This window comes from Myotis yumanensis, unplaced genomic scaffold, assembly GCF_028538775.1.
Source record: "Myotis yumanensis isolate MYYU_CA2020_CCGP unplaced genomic scaffold, mMyoYum1.0.hap1 SCAF_15, whole genome shotgun sequence".
Lineage (NCBI taxonomy): Eukaryota > Metazoa > Chordata > Mammalia > Chiroptera > Vespertilionidae > Myotis > Myotis yumanensis.
In genome coordinates, this window is record NW_027223766.1 from 41,616,566 (window position 1) to 41,633,872 (window position 17,307).

The 17,307-nt window shown below is 40.3% G+C and overlaps 1 protein-coding gene across 2 annotated transcripts; it reads left to right on the forward strand.

Annotated features, from left to right (window-relative positions):
• Nucleotides 1-8,078: 8,078 nt before the first annotated feature.
• On the forward strand, nucleotides 8,079-14,177 carry ZNF706 (zinc finger protein 706). Of its 2 annotated transcripts, none has more exons than XM_070392744.1 (4): nucleotides 8,079-8,343; nucleotides 11,840-11,976; nucleotides 13,064-13,171; nucleotides 13,871-14,177. In XM_070392744.1, the coding sequence occupies exons 2-3, from the start codon at nucleotides 11,842-11,844 to the stop codon at nucleotides 13,157-13,159; spliced, it is 231 nt and encodes a 76-aa protein (XP_070248845.1). In that variant the 5' UTR covers nucleotides 8,079-8,343; nucleotides 11,840-11,841; the 3' UTR covers nucleotides 13,160-13,171; nucleotides 13,871-14,177. The 2 variants fall into 2 exon arrangements, with proteins under 2 accessions (XP_070248845.1, XP_070248844.1); XM_070392743.1 differs by having other exon boundaries at nucleotides 8,080-8,293.
• The last annotated feature ends 3,130 nt before the right edge of the window (nucleotides 14,178-17,307 follow it).

Genomic DNA, 17,307 nt, shown 5'->3' on the forward strand with positions numbered 1-17,307 from the left:
AGCTATAACAGGCAAAACAGCGGCCAACCGCCCTCAGAGACTAACTGCACTGGTAATACCAAAACCCGGCTTTAACATTGAAATCCTATAGCCCATTTTCAGGTTTTGTTGAAAAGCACATTTCCTGGCAATTTTCTTTTCACCTGACAAATGTCATTCTATGGGAACAGAACGTGAGAACTCTCTCACCAATTCAGAGCTTCTCCTCAGTCCCTGTGGGACTCGTCTAGCAAGTCGGCTCATCCCTTTCCTAACTAGGCAGCAACCAGGGATGTTGGTGTTATTTAGGATCACGCCCTGCTTTAAATGCTTATTCAGCCTCATTACCAATATTCTGGACCTGCTACCTCCATTCATAGTTCAATATAGGTTTATGGATTGAAGTGTTAACTCTGCCACTCATGATCACAATTCAGACTAATCATTTATATTAGGAAATATACTGAAAAATACACTCATAATTACAATAATATGTTACAGCAAAAGGTAGTTTGCCTGAAAATTAAGGAACATTGTGTTATAGCAACTTTTATTGACTAGTACACTTTATTGCAATAGCAAGAAAAATCAGGGATTAGGATTTGTATTTTCCTCAAAAACTTTTGACTCAAAAAAAGGAAAAATTATCTTCCTATTCTTTCAATGTCCTTTCCCCATATCAAATTTTCTCCAAACTGAAAATGTTTGAAGAAGCATTTAAAAAAAAAAGCCAATTTTCAACTTAGTTATAATTAGGTTTTAGTCAATAGAACAGTTTTTAATTTTGTATATTGTCTTTCTCTCCAGTTGACTGGGTCATTTTAAAAGTGAGTCAACTACTTATAGTCAATATATACTATCAGGCAAAATATTGGCTTCCATTGAGAATCACAGTGGTATTATTATCCCTGTGGAAAAATGTAAAAACTGAAGCACAATGAGGTAACGTGACTTGCCTGGTTGATGTAATAATTTCACATCTCCTGAATTGAGTGATTGGTGAAGACAGTGGACTAGACTCTAGGACTAATGGGAAAAGGCCTTGGGTCCAATCCCCTAGTAGGACAGATAATAATTCACTATTATGGTTACAGATTCTAGTGAGCCAAACATCTGACATATGTAAGCCATAGGTCAAAAGATGGATCAGGGAAGAGAAGGACCTGTGTATATCCATCCATCCATCCCCACTGACAGAAAGACAGCTGGAAGCACGAGCCCTGGCGAGAACCATCAGTGGTGAAATTAAATACTAAGACTGACAAGTAGACACACATACACCTTGGAAATTTTAACTACGCCAAGTATGCTGAAGTATCCTGATGACTGTGTTGGATGAACCCACACATCATATTGCATTTGTTCCAAATGACACATCATTTGTTTATTAAAGACATCCATTTCTTATTTGTACTTTAAATTCTGAGCTATTAAAGATAGCTCTCTTTAAGGTTAACCAGTTTATGTTCTTTGTTGACTTTCTGAAATTATGTGAAAGAAGAAAAGTAAAAATGTTCAGCTAAATAAAACTAACACGCTTGGATAGTTGGGTCCTCCAGATCTACTTTGGAAACAAGGATATAAAATGTAAATTTCTCATACATCATACTTAGCACAGTTATAATCATATTTTAACAAACCAGTTATTGCCCGGCCAGCATAGCTCAGTGGTTCAGTGTCGACCTATGAATCAAGAGGTCACAGTTCTATTACTGGTCAGGGCACATGCCTGGACTGTGGGTGCAATCCTTAGTGTGGGGCCTGCAGGAAGCAGCCAATCAATGATTCTTTCTCATCATTGATGTTTCTATCTCTCTCTCCTTCTCCCTTCCTCTCTGAAATCAATAAAAATGTATTTTTTAAAAAGTAGGTTGGAAATAAATTACAAATTATTTTTTAAAAAAGAATTCAAGTTATCATAAACGACATCTACTCTAATCCCTCATTTTTCAGATTAAGAAGCAAGAGCCAGAGATGATAAAAGATTTCCCTGTGCAACCAGAAGAGTATCAACACATGGTCATGCCATGGAAAGAGCCTTAGTGGCCATGTTAACTATTGCATGACTGATACGGGGTACCAGTGGTTCACAGCCAGATGGAAGAGGAATTCTCCATTGTGGAATGCATTCCAGTGCAGTGTAAGGTATGGGAAAGAGTAAAAGATTTGGAATCAGATAGATTTGGATTCTCAGTCCTGGCTCTTTACTTACTAGCTCTCTACCTTCTAGCTGTATGACAAAGAGAAAATTAATCTCTTGGAGTCCAGTTTCTTCATCAATAAATTGGAGATAATCAGACCTAGTGTGAAGGTCTGTTGTGAGGATTAGAAATAGATGGGAGGTGCCCAAATATTTGTCACTATTATTATTATCGTTATGAGGCTTTAAGCAATAATGAACTCAATTGCATACGGGAAGATAATACCAGGGAGCTAGCTTCATAGGGGCATGCTCAATGACTAAGTGTTCCAGAAGGAACAAGCAATAGCTGCAGTGATCATCTGCCATTCTCCATTCCTATCCCCAGATGCCTTTGTCATCTTATACTTTAAAAAACAAATAATTTATTTTGAAAATTCGGCCCAGTCCAGGGGATGGATGTGTGATCCTAAAATATTACAAAGCTACCCGGCCTGCACAGAGACTGAGTTAAAAGTCTGGGTTCTCATTTATAAGGTGTCCTATGCAAGTGAAACAACCAGCCACAGCCATACATGGAATTCCCCCAGTTTACTAGGCAACAAAACTGAATGTAGGTCATTATCTCATTTGTACCCACGGAATTTTAATCTATGGAGATGACTGAATGATGATATGGATCGGTCAATGCCATTTACAGAAGAATTCATACTCACATTTCCAGAGAGGAGGGGGCACGCCATGCCATACAGGGCCACACGGGGAGCACTAAGTTTTGGTCAGAAGGCAAAAGCAGGAGTGAAAAGTCGAGACCAGCACCTTTATTGGGGGTGGTGTGGGAAAGGCAAGGCAGGGCAGGGTAAACAGTTTAGGATTAGCCCGCGTGAATAATTCTGGCAAACTTTCGGCTTTAGGGGTGGTCTCTAATGGCCTGGTACTTCCCCAGGGATAACTTAGGTCAGGGAAAATATTGGTGTGGAGTGTGAGAGTTAGGTAAGAGGAATAGTTGGAGGCACAGTCTCAAAATCGGTTGGTTTGCATACAAAAGGTAGATTCCTAGGCAAGTTGTTATTATAATTGGGAATTAGCTAACCCTGGGAGATGCAGTCTCTCCCTAGGTCTGGAAGGCCCCCAAAATATTAAGACATCATAAGATACAGAAAATAAAAAACAGGATTAGTTACAGTTCATGCTATTTTCTACTCATCCCTTAATCACTTAGTACTCTCCTATGGTATATAAAAATTACATTTTCATTTTATATATACATAGTAAGTAAACTTTGTTTCAAATTTTCATCTGGATGGAGTGTGGGGTGATTATTATTTTGCCTTTCATAAAAATAATTCTTTTAGACCCTGAAGTTCATGTTGAGTGATCAAGCATAGAAGTTCAAGGACTAAAAGGGGTCTTGGAAGTCACGAGGACCAACTCTTTCATTTTACATCTGGAGAATCAGTCATAAAAAATTCTTCTGAGGTGTAATGCCTTAACTACTATTAAAATCAAACAGAATATAATTAATCATGTAATTAAAAGCATTAAGAGCCACGCTTAGCCAAAAAGTGGTTAAATGCCAGAGTGTAACTAAACTTGTTTTTCTTTTCTTGGCTCCTCTCCTCCAAAGTAATAGTTGAAAGTAGAGACATTAGAAAGAACTCTCTGCAGATCATCAGAAGTTAGAAAATAACTTCAGGAATCCTTTCCAGGACAGATTTCTCTATCTGGAATCATCCTGCCTTCACCATTGCAGTCAGCGGATGTTAGACAAAATAAAAACCATCAACCACGCCAAGACAGCTAGCTTTACAGGTACAATCAAGGCAAAGGCCCTCACCTGCTAGACACTTGTATGAATTCCTATGAGAGAAAAATGAATCACTCTGTTCTAGTTTCCTGTTTTGTTTTGTTTTTAGCCCCTGCTTAAGAATAATAATGGTTGAAATTACACACACACACACACACATACACACACACGCACACACACACACACATACACACACACGCACACACGCACACACACACACACACACACACCCTGGAGTAATACTCAGCCATGAAAAAGAATGTAATCTTTCCATTTGTGAAAACATGAATGAACCTTGTGGTCATTATACTAAGTAAAGTAAGTCAGAGAGACAAACACAAATATCCTATAATCTTACTTATATGCAAAATTAAAAATGTTTTCATAAATACAAACAACAGATTGGTGATTGCCAGGGCTGGGGGGTAGGCAAAATGAGTAAAAGGGGTGAAAAAGCACAAACTTCCAATTATAAGTAAATAAGTCATGTAGATGTAATGTACAGCATAGTGACTATAGTTAATAATATTATATTGCATCTTTTTTTAAAATACATTTTATTGATTTCTTACAGAGAGGAAGGGAGAGGGACAGAGAGTCAGAAACATTGATGAGAGAGAAACATCGATCAGCTGCCTCCTGCACACTCCCCACTGGGGATGTGCCCGCAACCAAGGTACATGCCCTTGACTGGAATCAAACCTGGGACCCTTGAGTCCACAGGCCGGCACTCTATCCGCTGAGCCAAACCGGTTAGGGCTATATTACATCTTTGAAAGTTGCTAAGAGATATATCTTAAAAGTCCACATCACAAGGGGAAAAAATTTTATAACCATATATGGTGACAGATGTTAACTACAATTGTTTTGGTAATAATATATATATATATATATATATATATATATATATTCATATGATACACCTGAAACTAATATGTTATATGTCAATTATATCTCAACTTAAATAAATAGCTGGCAAAAATATTTTAAATGAGTAATAATGGAAAAACAGCAAGGGCAGGCACACTAAATTTGATTTTCTTTTTATTTTAGAGAGAAAGAGGAAGGGAGAGAGAGAAACATTAATTTGTCATTCCACTTATTTATGCATTCATTGGTTGATTCTTACATGTGCCTGACCAAAGATCAAACCCCAAACCTTGGTGTATCAGGATGGTACTCTAACCAAGTGAGCTACCCAGCCAGGGCTAAATTTAGAACTTATTTTTTCCATAGCTTGTTCAGCTGCTTTGAGAGTCTAATGATAAGGATGGTATGCAAATGATTAGAAAAAAATGAAATAGTAGACACCTAGGCAAGCCCTTACCTGGAATGAAACGTAGAGACTCTAATTACAGGGAGATGCCCAGGGTGCTAAGAATACCTGGCTTATGATAATGCCTGGCCTCATTCATCCATCTTTCTGAAGCATTGAGCACTGTGAAGCCATACAGACAGATGCCTAGAAACAAACACGGTTAGACAATTATTAGAAATAAAAATCATTTTGTTACTTAGTTTTATCAGTAATACATGCACACAGTTTAAAAAAATGAACTAGTCCTACAAGACTAGTTACAAAATAGGATATTTGCTGTCACATTTCTATAAGACACCAGCTGGTAGTAATACTAATTCATCTTTCATTTACTGTTTGTCACTTCACAGATCTTAAATATTACCTTTCTCTCTCTCTCTCTCTCTCTCTCTCTCTTTTACATATAAAGTTACCATAATACCATATCCAAGCAGAGGTTCTCAACCAGGGAGATTTTGACCCCCAGAGCATATCTGGCAGTGTCTGGAGACATTTTTAGTTCTCCCAAAGTGTAAATAGCCCCAAGGTTGAGAAAACCTACCAGTGGGGACATGTTTATATGTACATGAACTTTCTGGGGCAAAGTCCATAGCTTTTACCATATTATCAAAGGTGGTACAACTTAAAAATTTAAGAACCACTGGCTTTAATGGATATTTCACCTGGGCCTTGGTAACAAGTGACACATTAATCCCACTTCACAACAGAAATCACCTCTCGAGTTAAAAGGACATCCTGCCAGCCAGATGGCTCTATCCCTTTCCACTGCCCACTCTCACTCATGGCTAATCACAGCTCTTTGGATTCCCCCTCGATAGATCCTCTACGTACCCCATCCACCTCCTCTTAGCCAAGTTAATACAGTTATTTTGATTATGGTGGCTATTCAGGATTAAGCTATAGCTTCACAATATGCTAAGAAAAGTCCTGCTTCCTTTAAACACATCCAGTTTGCTCAATATCCATTTATTCAGCGCCCATGATGTTTAACACATGGCTAGACAACTGGGTCCAGAGTGATGAAAATGAGCTTACATTTGAGTCCTGCAGAGAGAGATTAACAAAAAATTTAAATATACGATTTAAAACTGCACTATAGCCCTTGCCGGTTTGGCTCAGTGGACAAAGCGTTGGCCTGCGGACTGAAGGATCCCGGTTCGATTCCAGTCAAGGGCCTCTGCCCAGGGTTGCAAGCTCAGTCCCCAGTGGGGGGCATGCGGGAGGCAGCTGATCATTGATTCTCTCTCATCATTGATGTTTCTCTCTCTCCCTCTCCCTTCCTCTCTGAAATCAATAACAATATGTTTTTTAAAAATAATATAAATAAATAAATAAATAAATAAATAAATAAAACTGCCGTATAGGAGCAAAGGTGTAAAAAAGTGGAGGTGAGAGGAGCTGAAAGGAGAATGAAAAGGCAAGATAAGGCTGGAAGGAACAACCAGATCACTGCATGCCACCCAAAAGCAATGAGCAGCTAACGTCTTCCGGGCTATCTTAACCCAGATATCAATAACCCAGTCCAGGTCACTGGAGCTGTATATACTAACATCAACTAACGTGTCCTGGGCGCTAACAGGCAAATTTGGGGGAGTGGAGGCTATGAGCAAGCTGAGCCTGTCAAATGCAAAGGCTTCCTTTTTCCCCTGTTGTTGTCAGATCTAACTACAAAGCAATGTGTGTGGAGCCGCAGTGGTTCTCAACCTTCTGGCCCTTTAAATACAGTTCCTCATGTTGTGACCCAACCATAAAATTATTTTCGTTGCTACATCGTAACTGTAATGTTGCTACTGTTACGAGTCGTAATGTAAATATCTGATATGCAGGATGGTCTTAGGCGACCCCTGTGAAAGGGTCAGTTCCACCGCCAAAGGGATCGCGACCCACAGGTTGAGAACCACTGGGGGAGGTAGGGGATCTGCAGAATAGAGCCACTGTGGCAAACGCCGTTCCCAGGTAAGTCAGCGGATATAATCCCCTTTGCAAGCACCACCGCTCTTGGTAGATTTTGGAAGTTAAATGTAGCGGCCCGCAAATCAGGACACAAAAACAAACGTAACCCTTCTCCCAGCTGTTAGCAAGCCGGTGTATTGTTCGTCGTCACCTACACCGGTCAGGGAGGCCGAGCCAGCGGGCTTCACTGCGGCTGCCAGGCTGCCTCCTGACCTCACCTGAAACCTCAGGCTGGTCAAGTAACCGGGTTCCCGTGGGGATGAGGTGCAGGGCGCCTGATGAGAGAACAAAGGCGGCGCGGCCCCGCTAAAGGCCGCCCGGCCCGCCGACCTCACCGAGGGCGGGGGCGGCAGCGTGCGCGGGTGGCGGGCTCCCCAGCCGCTGACCCCCGTCGCCCGGCACTGGCGCTCCGCTCCGGCCCCTCCCCAGCCTGGTGCACGTGAGGGCACAGCCGCGGAGGCGCGAGAGAAGGGACGCGGAGGCTGAGGCCTGGCCGCCACCGAGTAAGTGAGCGAGCGAGCGGCTTGGGAAACACGCTGCGGGCCGTCACCTGTCAGAACCGAGATCACGCGGACCCCAGGGCCCGCAGTAGGGGCCCGCATTGAGAAGGCTGGAGGGAAGGTGAGGGCGCCGGGCTGAAAGCAACGTCCCCTGCAGTTCCTGTCCCGCTGGGGAGGCCCCCGCCGCCAGGCCCCGCCCCTCCGCGCTTATGTAATAGGGGAGCTCTGCCATTGGCCGGCGCGACCGGAAGAGGCGCAGGCGTGCGCGCGGGGCGGGGAGGAGCCCGCTGCCGGAAGGCGAGTGGGCGGGGCTACGAGGAGCGGGCGGGCGGGCTCGGGGCGACTGGGAGAGCTTCGCGCGTGCGCGGGCGCGAGGCTCAGTGGCCTTCCCAAGGCTGAGGCGGCGGCGGGCGCGCGCGGCGGCGGCGGCGCGAGGCGCGGGCTGTTGTGCTCCGGTCTCTCCTCTTTCCCCTCCTCAGTGGGTGGAGGAGACCGAAGCGGTGCTGGGCGCGCTCCCCTTTCCTCTGCCTCCGGACACCTCCCCCCGGCCCCTTCGCGCTGCGAGGTCTCTCCGACGCAAGACTGTCCCGGCCCGGGTGAGCGGCTGTGGGGGCGACGCTGACGCCGCAGGACGCCGGGAACCGCGGTGGGCGTTCGCTGGTGGGGAGCCGGGGTGGGCGTTCGCCGGCGGGGTCGGCGGGGAGTGTGAGGGTCGCTTTGGATCGCGAGGGGCCGCCGGCCTCTCCAGCCTCCCGGGGGGGCGGCCGGGCTGGTTGTGCCCCGGCGCGGGCCGCGGGAAGGAGGGGAAGCTCGGCGCCTGCCAGGCCCTGCAGGTGGCCGGGTCGCAGACCGGCCGCGGGAGCTGAGCGGTAACCTTACCCCCTGGCGACAGCAGCTGGTCGGTTTCTCGCCGCCGGGTATCCCCGTTGCCGAGGCGGCCGGGTTTCGGGCCGTCAAGGCCTCGGGGAGGCGCGTCCCGGGCCGGGGTCCTGCGGAGGGGAGTGGAGGGTCGGGTCGGTGGGGGCGGTGTGGCCCTCCGGCGGCTCCCGGAGGCGGGAGAGGCGGGTTTGGGGAGGCAGGCAGGTGGGCCAGCCTGCAGCTGAGCTCGGTGGAGTGTTGGTGAAATAGACCCGAGTCCCGATGCCTTTTCATCCGTCGTCTCCCCTCCACAAAAGGATGGAGTTGCCAGCCGGGGTCTGCATGCCGGCCCCTGCACGGGCCTCCGGGTTTCAGATGGTGGTGGAGGATGAGCCTACTTCCTGGATCCACAATCTCGTCCCTACGAATTCTGGTTCTGGTTTTGGTTTTGAAGAGAGTCTTTTGGGGGCAGTGCTTACTTGTTGCCTCCGGTAAGGGCTCCTCGTTTCAAAAGAGCTCGTTACTCTTTCTACTACTTCCCTCTCTGCAGCCCCTGCAGAAAAGCCACACCACACGGGTTCCATTAAACGCCACCAGCCTTTAGGTATTTGGAAAGGACTTCTTGCCCCCCGGGTTGTCGCATGGAACCAAGGAGCAGTTATGCGTAAGATTTTGTAGAAGATTCGATGGGCCTGAGCAAGTCCTAAATGGAGCTGTTGTCCAAAAGCAGGTGGCCTGTTGGTTTGCATTTCTGCTTTCAGAAAGGAAATCGGTGCAGTATATTGTTAGAAGTTAGGGGCCTACCCCCCACGAAGTTAGACTGCTTGATTCTGTTTCCTTTACCTGGTCTTAAGTTTTAAAAGTCAGGAAAAGTGACTACAGTCTTGTATTTATTAAAGCTTTTAATGGCTTTTTGGTTCATTTGAGATACAAGGGAAAATGGGTTAAATCTATTGTGTCATGTTCAATGTTAGGAGAAGTCATAAATACAAAAGTCAAAGAAAAAATAAGGTGTATCTAATGACACTGCTGTGTACAGATGACTGCCTGAAAGGGTTATCAAAATAGCTAATAACTTCTAGGTATCAAAGAAGCCTCTGTAGGTAGTGGCCTGCCACCTGACGTGTTTTTCACTGCAGCGCGATTAAAAGGTTACCCACACCGTCAGGGTATTAACATACAGAGCACACATGCGGGGAGGAGCTCAGATGCAGGAGAGGACTGAGGTGCTCTAACTTAGGGCACTGATACCAAGACGCTGAGACATGACAACCGTTTGGGCACATAAAGATCGAATACCTGTCATCCAAATAATATGTAAGCGTCCAAATCTGTTTCCACGGGGATAGGTTTGTAAGCTGGCCATATCACTTGAACTTACATGCTCTTAAAAAAAATCATTCCAAGCCAAATGGTTTCAAAAATTGGGTTTAAAAAACACACAAAAATGGAAGTTTAATCTTCAAGGACTAACACATCTGGTAATATTTGCCATTATTTGGTAGGAATAGGGTTCTTAGGTTAGGCTAACATGCTAAACATGTTTGTAATTTGTTAAAATATCCATCTGGCTTCTTAGAAAAGCACTGATCCTCCTCTATATTTTATTTGACGTTCAGGTCAGTTTTTAAAGCTGGAGAGAACTTGTCCAATTGGTGTATTTTTTCAGTTTCCCTTTTTGAGAGAAGCTCAGGTGTTTCTATGAAATGCTTTGACCTTATATTCGTTAACTATTTAGGGTTCCAGTCAGGAAAAAAGCTTGCACTCCTTTCTGGTGAAGTTGAGGTAGATCCATTGTATGTTCATGTCCTGCAATAATTTAAAAGTTTAAAATTTAGCCCAGCCAGTGTGGCTCGGAGGTTGAGCATCCACCCACGAACCAGGAGATCATGGTTCGATTCTCAGTCAGGGCACATGCCCGGGGTTGCAGGCTCAATCCCCAGTGGGGGACGTGCAGGAGACAGCTGATCGATGATTCTCTCTCATCCTTGATGTTTCTATCTCTTCCTCTCCCTTCCTATCTGAAATCAATAAAAAAATATACATATATTTTAAAAAAATAAATAAAAATTTATAATCCACCAGTAGTAGAAAGAGGTATCTTTCATTTTTATGTAAGTATCCTTTCCCCTTTTATAAGGGTTATTCTCTCAATTGGGAACTAATTTAATCTTATTTAATAATTTCTCTAGTAATCCTGCAAAGACCAACTTTTCAGGAAGATTTAGAATAGCACAGTAGTTTTATGAAACCTAAGTATTTAAGAGAACAGTTCCCATTGCTCTTATGATCTCCTTTAGAGGCATTAGATGACAGCTCTTATTTCTCTTCAAGTTGTAAGTCTCAGGTCACAACAGTGAATACTGGAAGGGGAAAGTACCTCTGCAAAGTGACCAAACCAATGATTGAGGAAGGAGGCTAAACTTTTCTTTTGTAAACTCTTAAAGATCACATATAGTAAAGTGCAAAAGTCTTAGGTATATATGTATGTAGCTCAGTGGTTTTTACAAGTGTACACACCTGTGTAACCATTACCCAGATCCAGATGTAGAACATTATCAGTACCCCAAAATCCCCCTCATGCTCTTCCCATTCACAACCTTCCAGATTAGCTTTGCCTGTTTTGAACTTTATACAATATATGTTCTTTGTTTTTGGGTGTCTTTCCTTTAAAACTGAGATGTAATCATGTTGTTTCCTGTAACATAGTTTCTTCTTTTTGAATGCTGCATAGTATTTCATTGTATAAATATACAAGTTATGTATCCATTTTACTATTAATAGACATTTGGATTCTTTCCAGTTTGGGATTTTTTTCTATTAATAGACATTTGGATTTTTTCCAGTGTTGGAAACAGTAGCTCTGAACATTCTGGTACTGTGTCTTTTGGTGTACATACATTTGCATTTCTGTTGCATATATACCAATGTGGAATTGTAGGTTATAGCTACCGACAGTTTTCCACAGTGATTGTACTAGTTATTCTCTAGTAGCATTGTATGTGAGAATTTGAAAACCCATACATCTTTTTAACTTTATTGTTGAAAGTATTACAGATGTCCCCCCTTTTTTTTCCTAATTGACCCCTTCTAGCCTATACCCCCCCACACCCACCCCAGGCCTTCACCACACTATTCTCTGTGTCCATGGGTTATGAAACGCCTACATTTTGATTAACAACTGTTTCTATGAAACTTAAGCTGTCAACTCTGAGAGTATTATGTTTAGTTTACTCTGTATTCGAGTAAATAAATCACTCTAATGCCTCAACTTCTGTTTTTAGATATGGCTCGTGGACAGCAGAAGATTCAGTCTCAGCAGAAAAATGCCAAAAAGCAAGCCGGACAAAAGAAGAAACAAGGACATGACCAAAAGGCTGCTGCCAAAGCTGCCTTAATATATACCTGCACTGTCTGTAGGGTAAGGGAAATTGAAAGACATAGCTTTCCCCTGCACAGTTTTTCATTAGAGATTGGTTTGTATAGGTTAAAATTTTGCAATCATGGCAAAATAAATGCTTTACTGAAATAGTAGGTTTAAGAGCTGGTTATTTTAGTACTCCATCTTTCATTCAACAAATATTTTATTGAATGGCTCCTGTGGCCGGCTGTTTTCCAGTTGTTGGGAAAAGGAGTGAACAAAGCAAAGTTCCTTTCCTCAAGGAGAATAAAGATGCCTTCTTAAGGGAAAACAATACACTTGAACTTTGTAAAGAAGTCAGATCCACATTCTTAATTTAGAGCTCAGTAAAACTATGCAAGATACCAGTGAGTAACACTCTTGTTACATGGTGGGCTTTTTTTCCTTTTACTAAGTCCATAGTTAGGATGTCTGTAAAACTAGAGTTTGTTCATATTGAGGGCTTTTACTAGAATCAATGTGTTTATTAAATATGAAGAATAATTATAGCAGCTGCTGTTGAGTGCTTTCAGGTGCCAGCCACTGATCCAGGTGTATGTGTATGAGCCCACTGATCCACACAACAACCCAATGAGATAAAGGACTTTTATTATATTCATTTTACAGAAGAATACATTGTCATGGGGATTATATCATTTGCACTGGGTCACCCAATTAATGCATAAAAGAGCTTGGATCTTGCCTAGGGAAGTCAGAATAGTGTAATGTTTGAAAGCTACAGTACCTAGTACTAGGCTAAAACATAGGTCTTGGGCAAATTAAGCTCTAGGGTTTAATTTCCTTAGTAAAATGAGGATAGTAGGAACTAATTTAAGATTACTATGAAGGTTCAGTGAGAATTCAGGTAACATGCTTAACATAATAATAGTTCAGTATAAGCTACCTATTTGCTGTTAGATAAGCAGTATTCTTCATTCTCTGTGACCACCCCAATGTGAAATGTGGGAATATGTTAGGAATTTCTATATTACATGGTCTTTTTTTATATGACAGCAATTATCTATTATAAGCAGGCTCAGGATTTTTAAAATGTTTACACATTTATGAATAAGCTCTAACTCCTTTTTTGTACAATTTTTGTAATTAGACACAAATGCCAGACCCTAAGACCTTCAAGCAGCACTTTGAGAGCAAGCATCCTAAGACTCCACTTCCTCCAGAATTGGCTGATGTCCAGGCATAAAGTTGTTTACAGGTAATTGACTTTTTTTGTTGTTGTTGCTGTCAGGCTTGTATACAAGAACAAAATTGTTTTCTGTAACTATGAAGTTGATTTTTACCTTCTAGCTGACTTTATTGCTTCCTATTTTTCAGTTAATATTTAATTTTAAAATTATTAAAAGTCCATTTTCCCAGACCATATCCTGATGAAATAGAAGTTCCTAACTACATAGAAGTTCTATTTTCTACTGGGGGGATGGAGGGAGGCTGACCAACTCTGGTCCAAGAATGGAAAAGACATGTAAGCTTAAAGAAAATAACTATTACAAAGGTATTAAGGGTGTTGCTCAGAGAAATGATGCAGACCAACGTTCCTGAGTGCCTTTTGCAGGTATCTTACTATAACAGTGCTTAGCAGAACTTCCAGGTGCGTTAAAATATAGGGCAAAATGTAGGTACATTGTATAATCTTGGTAGTTGCTTGAAAATAATCAGGTTATATTTTCTGTATGTTAGAGTTTTTTTCTCATAAATGGTTGTGATGTTGTTGGTGTGAGAATTTTTTTTTTTAAGTAAATCAAAGTTCAGTTTATAAAATCCCATTGGCAGATCTATCAAACTAACTTGGTAGCTTAGGCATGTGTTTGTTTTTTTTCCTTAGGCATTTGGAATGTATATAAGATGCATTTGTGCAATGTTTACCTTCACAGAAAATTTTGCTTATGTTTTATAGGTGAATTCATGACACCTTTGACTCTTCTACTGTCTCAGACCTTAGGTAACAAACCTGCAGCTGCTTTTCTAACAAACTGTTGATCAGCAAAAATAAAGGGGCTACAGAAACACTCATTTTTATGCTGTTCCCTTTTGGGCTTCATGCAAAGACAATTCTGTGTAAATGTACAGTTGACTCTAATTTGGAAATCTGAAAATCAGTCCATCCTTGTTATAAAAAATTTTTTACAATTGTAATTATATTGATGTTCATATTGTGTAAAATAACTCATTTAATAAAGTAGTACTTTGATTTTACAACATCACAGGATAAGTGGTTCTAGAAATTCTGTTCTAACTTTCCACATTATTTGCCTTATAAAAATCTAATGAATTCATCAGCTAGAATTGTAAGCGCAATTCTTATCTCCCTCTCAGCTCAGTGGCAGGTTCGTTAAACTAGAGCAGACCCATTCATTAAATTTGTGAACACAGTTTTATTGGCAGCCGCTGATCTAGAAGAATGACTTACCTGCTGCCTTAGTATATTGCGATCATGTGTCATTTTCTCCTCTGATTGTTTCCTATGTTTGAGGTTGGAATATTTCAATTTGCTGTATGACTTGGCTATAGCTGCCACCCAGGTACACCCTGTAGATACATGATAAATTTCTAAAGTGGTTAGATCGTTAGTAAGCCCTTCTGAAAAACTAGGTTTTGAAGTATGTGTCATAATGAAATAATCAGTAAGCCTAATCATTTATTACAAAATATGATGGAACATCATGTGTGAACTGGTAAAGATTTATCTTTTATAAATTATGTTGGATTCTTTGAAAAGGCTTCAAATTCTTTCATTTGAAATTGAAACGCATAATTTTGGAGGAGTTTTTGAAGTTAATGATTTGACCAATTCTAGAATGAATTTTGCATTAACAGTAAGATTGGAATAACTTGTGGCTGGGTTAATCCCCAGAACCTTCTTCCTCCTTTCCTTTTTGAGTCGTTGATTTTAGGAGTTTACTTTGTGCTGCTTCCTAAAATCAAAGACTGTGTACAATATGACTTCCGTCTGAACTAGAAAGTATTAAAATAGGCCAGTATCTAGATTGATTTGGTTCCAGGGATGGGGAAATGGGTTGGTTCAGATGGATGAGGTAAATCCTACCCAGTTAAGGGAGACTAATTTTAGGGTTCTTCTAATTTGCTTTTGTCAGCTATTAACTTTATGAGTGAAACTGCTGTAACTCAGTTGAAATTTTAAAGTTAATATAATAGGAAGAACACTCAAATATTTCCTGGTAATTGTTTAGAGCCACAAATCTGATCCTGTGGATTAAAAAATGCATTCCCTCCTTGTGCTGCAACTCATCGCTGCATTTGTTTTGTAGCTGTGCATATTCTGCCCACCTTGTTTGTCTTCACTGTAAGTTTAAAATAAGATATTTTTAAGGAAAATCGTCAGTGGTGATAGTTTCTTAGCAATTCCTATTCTTATACTATTACTTTAATGATTTTTTTCATGTATTTAATTTCCTGAGTTTCAGATTTAATATGTTATTTCCCTATATGTTGATTACCAGAACATTAGAGTTTGCCTAATTGCTTGTGGTGGGTATTATAGAAGTTATGGTTAAATTACAATTTAAAAGTTTTTTAAAGTGCTTTGAACATATGTATCTTTATGTTTAGCAACAAATCACTTAAAAACCGCTTACAAGTTTTTGTTTAATTTTTTTTCATTTGTTTGACTCTAATTCAGAATAAAAGCTTTTTGTTCTTGTATTTAACTCTTTTTTATAAGCAGCTGAAGACATCATATTTAAGTATATTTCAGTGATGGGAATAGCTGCATTCTCATCCTCTATGTGAGGATTATTAGTACAATCCCCTCTTTATTGTGTTTGAGCTAAATCTGCTATAAAGGAGAAATTAAAATTCTTAACTATCCTTGTTATTCAATTTGAAGATTCTTTAACAGATCCCAACAAAGTTTATTATAAAACTGTTATGGTGTCTTCAAAGACTTGATAAAATACACTGAGAGAATTGGTCCATTGTATTCTGTATTTCCATTAGTTGCCAAAAGGAATGGGGTTAAGATTAAACTTGTTTCCATTCTCCTTCGTATGGATCTACATCCCCTGTTTAACTGACACACGGGGGGCTCAGTTGTGTGCTGTAATGTCTTATTAAAGGAGATATTAAAGAAAACTAAACTAGTCTAATTTCTTCTACATTGTAGGGGTTTTTATATTGCCTCTTTTCTCTCTCTTTTAATTTTTCAACTTAAAATTTATCTCTTGAGTTTAGAGCTCAGTAGTTCTAAGGGTGACAAGAGATTTCTTTCATTTCTCTTTTTTTTTTTTCCTGTAGTCTATTTTGGATCTATAGACTATTCTTAAAAATGAAAGAAGGTTGTCGTTCTGAAACCTCAACTCTATAGAATAAGTTGTTAGAAGAGGGAAGTAGTTGACTGTTAATATAAAAATAATACTAAAAAATGCTTAGGTCAGTTAATTGAATTGGATGGATAAGTCCTTTATGACATTGACTCAGATTTGAGATAGCACTTCTGGTTTTATATTTAAAATACTGTATAGCTAATTACTTACATTATAATTGAGTTCTGAAATGTATGTCACATGGATAAGATAGAATTTACCAACATTATCATTTAAACTTACTGGATCTGAATTCATTTGTGCTAGATTTTCATTTTTGTGGGGGTTTAGGGTTTGGTTTGGTTTTGGTCAGAGATACATAATTTTTGGAGTGTATAACAATGAAGATCAACATTAGGGCGTTGTGTTTACTTTGACTTTACATTCTGAAATCTTCCAGACTAGCCTAATATTTTCTATTGTAAAAGTTTCAGAAAAATTAGGCATTTCTAATGTGTAGATTTAATAAAACATCTGTCAACTTGACTGAAAAAATAGATGTTTTATTAATAAAAGTTTATCCAGTCATTAATTGTATATTGCCTTATTAAGCTGAAAATTAAATGTCTTCTATTTTAAATGTTCTTTGGATAAACTGTTTACTGAATATACCATCTTTGGGGGAGAGGTTTTGTTTTTGACCAGCCATTCTTTAGCTCTAATTTTTGTACTCAATATGGCTTCATATTTTAAAATCTGCACATGTAGAAAGCCTTAAATCATTTATTTATGTCCATATGGGCATATCTATACTGTGAAGTAATTATGTTAAAATCAGTATTTTTAATCATTTTTTATGTATACAACATCTTTTTCTTTTATATTAATAATAGCTTAGGTTTTTATAGGCCACATAGTTACCTCACTTTATCACTGTTTACTGTCTTATAAAATTGAGAATGTAGCTTGTATTTTGGATTCTTTTTAAAATTTTAATTACTAGGAAGTAAGCCATTATAATATTTCCTCTATAACAGTGTAATAATGTGTCTCAAAATGAGTTCTTATAGCT